At 30.7% G+C, this 10,485-nt stretch overlaps 1 protein-coding gene across 1 annotated transcript; it reads left to right on the top strand.

Moving 5' to 3' along the window:
* The first annotated feature begins 218 nt into the window (after window positions 1–218).
* On the top strand, window positions 219–8,001 carry LOC114403173 (L-ascorbate oxidase-like). Its single transcript, XM_028365963.1, has 5 exons — window positions 219–612; window positions 857–949; window positions 1,896–2,108; window positions 4,638–4,832; window positions 6,942–8,001. The coding sequence occupies exons 1-5, from the start codon at window positions 349–351 to the stop codon at window positions 7,902–7,904; spliced, it is 1,728 nt and encodes a 575-aa protein (XP_028221764.1). The 5' UTR covers window positions 219–348; the 3' UTR covers window positions 7,905–8,001.
* The last annotated feature ends 2,484 nt before the right edge of the window (window positions 8,002–10,485 follow it).

The following is a 10,485-nucleotide window of genomic DNA, read 5'->3' as shown; positions in this document are numbered from 1 at the left end:
TAAGAATTCAAATTTTAAATCACTTAAACAAACACAAATTGTTGTTAGTGCTTGTGACCACCATTGTTGGTAGATGAAGAACTAGTTGATCCATTAAAAAAGTAAGTTGCACGCGGTACTTGAAAGATTAATTAATTAATATAATAAAAAAAAAACTCAATAGCACGATGTTAATTGTTACATCTCAAATCACCTTTTCCCTCTCTATATATGCAAATCTAGGCAATGGTGCCACCATCCAAAGACAACTCAGATCTATATAATTCAGTTCTTCTTATTCTCCACTAATAGCTTCTTCTTCGGCTACTTGAGACCTTGCTGCAAAGGTTCTCTCTTAGCTTAGTAACAATGGGTTTGAAAGCACTTTTTGTTTGGTGCATTATATGGTTAGGTTTAGCACATTTGTCCCTTGGAGGAAGAGTGAGGCACTACAAGTTTGATGTGGAGTACATGATCAGAAAGCCAGATTGCTTGGAACACGTTGTGATGGGAATCAACGGCCAGTTTCCAGGCCCAACTATTAGGGCTGAAGTTGGTGACATTCTTGACATTGCTCTCACCAACAAGCTTTTCACTGAGGGAACTGTTATTCACTGGCATGGAATCAGACAGGTTCTTTTTTTCTTTCTTCATTCTCTTAATTTTTGTGTATAAATATCAAATATTATATTATTAGTATTTATATATTGTTTTACTACATCAATTCTCAAGGGATTTAATTTGATTAATGAAGCAGAATGTATGAACTGTTATAAATTTTCTGATGATCAAGAAAAATATATTGTTTTACTATGTCTAGTGCTGATTATAAAAAATGCATTATTAATTATTGATTTTTGTTGTTTTGGTTATGCAGGTTGGAACTCCTTGGGCTGATGGAACTGCTGCCATCTCACAGTGTGCTATAAACCCAGGAGAGACTTTTCATTACAGGTTTACAGTTGACAGGGTAATTACATTTCTCTTCTCTCATAATTTTTTTCTGTTTAATTTTTAATCCTTGCATGTAAAGAAGACACAATAATAATAGACTTGCAAGTCATATAAGATTGGTTGAATCAACTCATTAATTAAGAGAAGAAAATTCAAACTTGAAATTTTATAATCATGTTTTAATTTCACTTGAATCTAGGCATTTGTCATTTCTATTGTCAGTTATACTGAAAAAACAATGTTGATTGATTCCCCAGGTCGTATCCTTTGATATTTGAGTCCAAAGTTTTGTGTGGTTCAAAGAAATGAAAATAAGAAGAGAGAAAAGATTTTAAAATTTGAATTTGAAAAAAAGATAAGAAGAATAGAATATTAATTAATTTCTAAAAAAAAATTTATATATTTTATTATATAAAAATATATATCTATTCCAATCTAAAACTTATTGCGTTGTTAGAATCATCATATTTAAAGTATTGCTCGCTTTAGTTCTCATGTGAGTCTTTACATATTTGTTCTTAAATTAAAAGGTGTCTCTTGGTTAATAGATTAATAGAGAGTATTATAAACTATTTTTCACTTTGATTTTCAAGTAATGTGAAATTTTTGGTGTACGAGAACAGTATCCCTGCTATATATTTCTTCGTGCTTTCTTTTTTTGTCGTCTAAATGGACCACTCAACAAGTGGCATCTCCGGCTATGATTTCTCTCTTGGTGGTTTCTGTGTGTATTTTATGCATTTGTTGTTCTCTCATGTAGGCGTATATTTGGTAATATAATAAACAAATAGGAGAAAAATAAAGAGAAATTTTCAAAATTTTGTATGGGTCTGGTACCTCTTTTTCTCTCTTTTTATCTGTATTAATTTAAATATTTTTCTAAACTTCACTTTCATTTTTTTTTCTTCTACACAATGAAACCTACCACTAATGATTTATTCATGGGTTATTATATGGTGCAGCCTGGTACATATTTCTATCATGGACACCATGGTATGCAAAGATCAGCTGGGTTGTATGGTTCATTGATAGTAGATTTGCCAAAGGGACAAAACGAACCGTTTCATTACGATGGTGAATTCAACCTTCTTCTTAGTGATTTGTGGCACACCAGTTCACATGAACAGGAAGTTGGCCTCTCTTCCAAACCATTCAAATGGATTGGTGAACCTCAGGTAATTTCATTAAGCAGAAATATCACTATTATTTTTCAATAATTAAATAAAAATAGCCTTCACACTAGACATTAATTTTGTTTTGAATAATTAATGTTACTATTACTTACATATAATGAGTGAGTTTGTTTAAACTTTAAGAAAAATTAAAATAAGTATTTTTTATATAAATGTTTTTTAAGAAATAAATAAAAGTTACTTTTTAAAATAAGCAGAAAATTATTTATTTTATTAAATAAGTATTTATTTTAATAAATAAATTTAAATAAACTGACTCAATGTGTTAAAAAATATTTATAAATATTTAGAGTATGTTTATTTTCATATTGCCATCAATTTTCACTTTTTTCAATGAATAAAAGGCAGAAATAATAAACTTGGGTGTTTTGGGCCTGGGAATAACGCAAACTCCATTGGAAACCTCTACACAAACTAAATCTATCGACTTTTTTTACTGAGTAATATAATTATAATTATTTTCATAAATAACATAATTTTTATCACTATAATTTATTTTATTTTTTTCCTTGTATCTTTTGTCTTAAATTTCAAATGACTTTATTTGCGAGCATGGACGGACCAACATATATATTGTATTCTGGGTTCATAGAAAATTACAAATAAATTTTTTTATTTTTGTATTTAATTTTATCTGTATTTATATATTTAAACTTTATAATTTACTCACTGAATTAGATCTTAGATCCGCCACTATTTGTAAGTATTATTATTTTCCATTTTGTAAGAGGCATTTGATCCAAGGTTTACACGTAACCTGCAATGAAATTGAAACAACTCATGCTAACTTTTTTAAGGGCCCCCCACATGAGACAGAGAATTAAAAATAGTATATTGGGATATAAAGATACAAATTCCAGATCGAAATCATATCAAATTCTGCAAAGTAGCTTAGAAAAACTTGCACATGTGACCCATCTGCGCAAAGTGGTGTTGGATTTTTATAACAGGGGGCATCTTTTAAATCTTCAATCTACTACTTTTTTTTTTTTTTCTTTTCGTTTCTCCTTTTCTCTAACACATATTTGAAGACTATCGAGTTTAACCCTTTGCTAGATTCAGGGAAAGAAAACAGGAAGAGTGAGAAAATTTCGAAATATAAATTATAGAACAAATAAAAAACATTTTATTTTTAAAAGACAATTTTTTCTTTCTTCTTTCATTTTTATAATTAAATAAAAATTCATCTATTTATTTTTTTCTCTTTTTTATATTTTCATCTCGTTCAAACATTATTATGAGTTTACTTAAAGAGTAATTAATCATTTTTTATTTTTCTGTTGTAATGTCTATATTTTAATATGAAACTCATTTGCCTCTCTCTTTGTTTTAAATAAAACTTCTTGAATGATAATACTCTAAGAGTTAACTGTATTTCCACCAAGAGAAATTAAATAATCTAATTTGTTTCAATATAAAATGAAATCTCAATTAAGTTTACAGCAAGAAGTTTAATAATTTTTAATCTTAAAAAAATTCACAAGCTAGAATAAATAAATTCAAACTCGTTATTTAATTTGGTCGGTAATATTATTACACTTTTGAAATTATTAATTGAATTTTACTGAAAACTGTTAGAAGAAATCACGCTATGTCTTTCGGGATATTGTGAAAATGAGGATTTTTGTTTTACTATAATAAAAGTATAAATGAGTTTAGGTTTTTTTTTTTTAGCCAAGTTTAGGCTTGTCTTTCAAATTTCCGAAAATCACTTATAAAAGTATAGACAGTAATATATCATTTTTCTTCGTACACATGATAGACTGTATAATTATAGTAAGAGATATAAGATTGGTTTGTATAATTATAGTATGAGATATAATTAAGATTGGTTTGATGATAAAAAGAAAAAAAAAGTGAAAAAGCTGGTTCAATATCTCATTAATAATAAATTAATAATTAATGAGTAACATATGTTGATAAAAAAATTTATATATTAATGTCATATTTAATATTTATTCATTTTTTATTCTATATACTTATATATATTTTTTTAAAAAAGATCTTTTTTCTGTAAAAAAAAATAGAAAATGAAAAGTTGGCTCGTTTTAATTTAAAAAAAAAAAAATTTCCGTACAGTAACTCAATCATAAAAAAGCTATTCAGCTTTTCCTTACTATTGTATTGTCAGTGAAAATGTAAAGGAGCATATAGTCATGTTCCAATATTTTGTTTTACATGTAAGCTTTAAGTTGATGTGTTGTCGAATTAATTCTTAATAATTTTTATTATAAAACTAGATTTTACAAAATATACAAAAGTTATCAAACTTTTTTTAAAGTCGATTCTTGATATGTCAAACTTTTAAAATACTAATTAATTGATTAATTGAATGACAAAATCTTAAGTGACTGATAGCAATGAATCAATGACCATGATTACTTTGGAAAAAAAAAATATACAAAGGAAAAGAAGAATACACACTTAACTAATTTCCCTTAATTATCGGGCAACTTTTAGTGTCTCACTTTCACATTTTTCTTACCCTTTACCCATTTTTCCAATTTTTAGACTCTACTCATCAATGGAAAAGGACAATTCAATTGTTCCCTTGCATCTAAATTCATCAACACAACCCTACCCCAATGCCAACTTAAAGGTGGTGAAGAATGTGCCCCTCAGATTCTTCATGTGGAGCCAAACAAGACCTATAGAATCAGGATTGCCAGCACCACTGCCCTAGCTTCACTCAACTTAGCCATTTCGGTAAGTTCTATATGACCTTATATATGACGTGTTGCATTTCATTAATTATCTATTTGTGTTTTTAGTTCTATGTTTTTTTATTTTTTATCTTTTGCTTTAATTTCATATCTTACCATCCAACATTTATTATTTTGTGAATTTTATCACTTTTTTTTTTAATTTTACCGTTTAAAGTTTTTAATTCGTCTGCATTTTACTAATGACATGTCACTAAAAAAATCATTATTTTCCATGAAACGACTTGATTTTACTAATAACATAATAGTAAAATGTACAAAAATTATAAATTTTAGTTGATAAAATTCTCAAAAAAAAAACTAGAGAGTAAAATTTACAAAACAATAATAATTAAATGAGAAAATACCATTAATCATTTTAGTTGATTCCAAATCTATTGTGTGTCCATTCAGCATGCCGTTGTAGAAGTGTCATATACGCGTAGGTGCATCTTAGTGGCCTTTAGCTGTGTGATGCGGTTAATCTAAGATATTTTATTGCTATCACTTCCCACATAAAACCAAAAAGAAACAATTGGGGAAATTCACGTGATTCATCACATCTATTATTAATCGTTTGTTTAATAACAATAGAATAATTTAGGTGTTACGGTAAAAACTTGACTAATTAAGGCGTCAACAAAGTTGGAAAATGATGTGTCATATATCTTTCATATAGTAAAGAAAGATGGTTTCTACCTTAATTAGTCTTTTATATTAATGTACTGTAAAGGTAATGAAAAAAATGAACTTATAAAAGAAAGTGTCAATGACATTAAAATCGGGATGTTGTATAGCTAGAAAGGAAAATATCTTAATTATAAATACTTGCATAAAAAATAAAAGAGTTTAATGTATATCCTTTAATAATAGTATAAAATAATTTTATATCATCATTTAATTATAAATTATTATTTAAATTATTTTAAAATAATTATTTTTAAAAATATCCATCTTACCTTACATAATAATTTATGATTAAACAATCATATAAAATTATTTATATTATCATTGTTAATGCATAACCATTTTTTTCTCAAAAGTAAAAATAGATATAATTATAGGTAATGTTACAAAACAGGGGCAATTATTTGTTCTCGAAATAATGGACGGTGTTTGGAAATTAGAATCACGAGGTATGTAGGTGGGACTCACCGAGTTATAAATGAGAGATTTGATAAAATATTTAAAATGAATAAGTGTTCACGTATCATTATTTAAATTTAAAATATAAAAATATTAGGAAAACAAAAGAAAAATTATCAGTGAGTGAGATTCCATGGATTTGGTAATTGGTAGGACCTGCCACGTTGTGAAAGGATGAAAGGATTTTTTTTTTATTATAGATATTAGTTGGTAATTGTTAATTCTTTTGTTAGTAAAAAAATTGAATTCACATTTTTTTTTTCTTTTATCATCAAGTTAAGCTTGTTTCTTTCAAATAATGAAAGGATTGTGGCCACTGATGTGATGTACTTACCCAATATTATCATGGTAATAGGGTATTAGTCAAGTACTCAAGTTTCGCACATTGGGACGTCAATTATCTAGCCAACTAAGTTGACATTGAAATTGAAATTGAGAACTTATCTTCGTATACCTCAATTTTTTAGATGTATGGACAGAAAAAAATAAAAAGAAAAGAAAGATAGAAACAGAATAACGTAAAAGTGAAAAGGAAAAGAAAGTAATCGAATGCATACAAATAATCCTAAGTGATTGATAATTTGATATGATTATGAAAAGCGATAAAATAGAAAAAAGAGATAAAAATGTAAATTGTTTTAAGATAAACAATTATTTCTTTACAAATAATCTGAAGCTCAGAGAAAGCCCACACCAAAATAATCAAATGCTATTTTCTTTCTTTTACAACGTATATTACATTTCACTTGGACACATTCTTACAAATATTTTTCTTTGATTATAAATTTGCTTAACAAGAAAATAAATTTCCGTTTGCTTCGTTAATACTTTTAGGCTTTTGGCGAATGAGTTTTGGTGAAACAATTTTACTTGATTAGACAATCAGTGTCATCACAAATAGCAGCACATATAGGTTCATTTTCTTGCATCAATTAACATTACCAAGTAATTTCTATATGTGATGCAGAATCACAAACTTGTAGTGGTGGAAGCTGATGGAAATTACGTTTCACCTTTTGCGGTTGATGATATTGACATCTATTCTGGGGAAAGTTATTCAGTGCTCCTTCGCACAGACCAAGATCCAAACAAAAATTATTGGCTATCAATCGGGGTGAGAGGAAGAAGGGCACCCAACACCCCACAAGGCCTAACCATTCTAAACTATAAGCCCATTTCTGCCTCAATTTTCCCAATTTCTCCACCACCCATCACTCCCCTTTGGAATGATTTTGAGCGCAGCAAAGCGTTCACCAAGAAAATCATTGCGAAAATGGGGACCCCACAACCTCCAAAACGCTCTGATCGTACAATTTTCCTCCTCAACACCCAAAATTTGCTTGATGGATTCACCAAATGGGCCATTAACAATGTGTCCCTAACATTGCCGCCAACCCCTTACTTGGGTTCCATCAAATTCAAAATAAATAATGCCTTTGACAAAACTCCCCCACCAGTTACCTTCCCACAAGATTATGACATCTTCAACCCTCCTGTGAACCCTAATACAACTATTGGCAATGGGGTATACATGTTCAACCTTAACGAAGTTGTTGATGTTATCTTGCAGAATGCAAACCAATTATCTGGGAGTGGTAGTGAGATTCACCCTTGGCACTTGCATGGACATGACTTTTGGGTTTTGGGGTATGGAGAAGGGAAATTCAAACCAAGTGATGAGAAGAAATTCAATTTGACACATGCACCGTTGAGGAACACTGCTGTGATATTTCCATATGGTTGGACTGCTTTGAGGTTTAAGGCTGATAACCCAGGAGTTTGGGCCTTCCATTGTCACATTGAACCCCATTTGCACATGGGAATGGGTGTGATTTTTGCTGAGGGTGTTCACAAAGTTGGAAAAATCCCAAGAGATGCACTAACTTGTGGGCTTACTGGGAATAAGCTAGTAGGAAATAGACACTATTGAAACTAGCTAGCCACATATCAACATCAAAAGAATCTTAAATGGTGTTTATTTAATTTAATATTTGAACGTTGAATTAATATTATGTTTTAATTTTTCATTTTAAAGTTTATATATATATATATATATATATATATATATATATATATATATATATATATATATATATATAAAGAAAAATTATTATATAAATGGAAATTGGGAGATGCTCTATCTCATCCTTGAATTAATAAATTTGTTAAGAATGAAGAAGATGGATTTTGATGTAGAAACAAACAAATTGAGAATAAATTGGAGCTATGTTTTTTATTAATAGAAAAACAGAACTTATATACATGTGATAATATGCCTTTTGTTATTAACAAAATAATAGAAAAAATAACTATCTAAGGTTGCCAACTAACCCTTCCCCCAACTAATCAACTAAAATTAGATCACTTACAATAATCTTTACCTTGGTCTAATGCTTAGTTAGAACCAGTAATATTCAACAATCGTGTCTCGAATGAAATGATACTTGACATTCACATGCTTTGTTCTATCATGATACACTTGGTTCTTACTCAAACTCACTGCACTTTAACTGTCACGGTGAATTACAGTGATTTTTAGCTCTTTGACTTGGAGTAGTTTTGAAACCAAACCTCTTAACCACACAATATTTCCTTTACAACTTCACTAGTTGCTATGTATTCAACTTCAGTATTGGATAAGGCTACTACTGACTACAAATTAGCCCTCCAACTAACTAAGTTTCCAAACACCTTGAAAGCATAGCCAATAGTGGACTTTCTTGTATCATTGCTCCCAACAAAATTAGAATCCACATACCCTTCAATAATAGGAACGTCACCTCGATTAACATACTTCAGTCCAACATCAATGGTCCCAGATATGTACCTCAAAACCAATTTAGCAGTCTCCCAATGCCTCTTGCCTGGATTTGCCATAAATCTGCTTACCACACTCATAGAGTATGATATATCAGGTCTGCAACACACCATAAAGTACATGATACTTCCAACAACACTAGCATTTGGCACTTTCTGCATATAGGCTATATCTTCATCAGACTTTGGTTCTTGTTCCTTGGACAACTTAAAGTGTTGTGCTAGGGGAATGGTAATTGACTTTGCTCCCTTTAAATTGAATCTTTCCAAGACCCTTTTGAGGTAATCTACCTGAGATAAGTACAACACTTTTTCCTTTCTATTCTTGGTTATTTCCATACCAAGGATCTTCTTAGCATGTCCAAGATCTTTCATCTCAAACTCTAGATTCAACAATCTCTTCACTCTAGCAATTTCAGTCATGCTTTCATAGGCTAGTAGCATATCATCAACATAGAGCAACATGTAAATTGGTTTCCTATTCTTGTGACATTTCCAGTTCACAACAATCATAAGCACTCCTAGAGAATCCAATTTTAATCATATAATCATCAAAGTGCCTATAGCATATCCTAGGAGAATATTTAAGACCATATAGGGACCGATTGAGCAAAGATACCTTCTGTTCATCACCTTTTTGACAAAACCAGTAGGTTGCTTCATATAAATGGTCTCATCCACCTTTCCATGCAAAAATGTTGTTTTGACATCCATCTCCTCAAGCTCCATATCAAAATGAGCTACCATAGCAAGAAGAATTCTTATTGAACTATGCTTTACCACATGTGAGAAGATTTCTACAAAATCTACTCCTTCCCTTTTGGGTAAAACCCACAAGCTACTAGCCTAGCTTTGAACCTTCCACTTTAAACTCCTTCAATGCCTTCTTTCCTCTTGAATAGTCATTTGCATCCAACAATTGACTGCCCTTTAGGATAATCCACAAGTGTCCAGGTTTGATTCTTTTCTAGAAAAGCCATTTCTTCTTCCATAACATCAATCCATTTTGAATTGTCCTTGCTGCTTATGGCCTTATCATAGGACTGAGGTTCCTCCTGATCTTTAATCTCCTTTCCAAATATTAAAGCATAGGAGATCATATCTGCATGACCATATCTTTTAGGAGGTTTGATTGTCCTCATTTCCCTGTCTCTAGCCAAATAATAATCCTGAGTTGATTCTTCATTTGCTTGTCCAGATGTAGGGACAAACTTGCATCTTGTCACTATTGATTCCTCATGAGTCTGGGTAGTCACACTCTCTTCAGACTTCACCTAAACCTGTGAACTCTGACTTTCAGCAAACTTGAATGACATAATTAAATTTTCCATTTGTAGTTCATTAACCAGGTGGCGAGGATTTTCTTCGACGTATAACCCGTATTTGTCTGAGTCACTCGTGTCTGGATCGTTCCCTGAGGGATCAACACAACTCTCCTTTGTGCTGACATGAGCAACTGAAGGACCAACCTGATGCAATCCTACCCCGCAAGGGCATTGGATAAAAGACTCCAAGTAGATTGGGCCAGAGATCCAAGGGAAGGCCCTAGGGTTCTTATGAGCCTTAGGGTAGATTTCGAGCCCATGGGCTAAGTATGAGCCCGCTTATTTTTGTAAATATTAGAATAGGTTTTTCCTTCGTTTGGGCCTTGTATTTTGGCCATTGTAGTAGTATAGGGTTTTAGCCTTGTATTT

Source organism: Glycine soja, chromosome 20, assembly GCF_004193775.1.
Source record: "Glycine soja cultivar W05 chromosome 20, ASM419377v2, whole genome shotgun sequence".
NCBI lineage: Eukaryota > Viridiplantae > Streptophyta > Magnoliopsida > Fabales > Fabaceae > Glycine > Glycine soja.
Note: the sequence above shows the minus strand (reverse complement) of the source record. Positions and strands in the feature narration are given on the sequence as shown.

Excerpts from the sequence above, each read along its gene's own strand:
- LOC114403173 (XM_028365963.1), top strand. The coding sequence starts at position 349 with ATGGGTTTGAAAGCACTTTTTGTTTGGTGCATTATATGGTTAGGTTTA. Across the intron at positions 950-1,895 it reads ACAGGTTTACAGTTGACAGG|CCTGGTACATATTTCTATCA; the intron begins GTAATTACATTT and ends TATATGGTGCAG. Across the intron at positions 2,109-4,637 it reads AATGGATTGGTGAACCTCAG|ACTCTACTCATCAATGGAAA; the intron begins GTAATTTCATTA and ends TCCAATTTTTAG.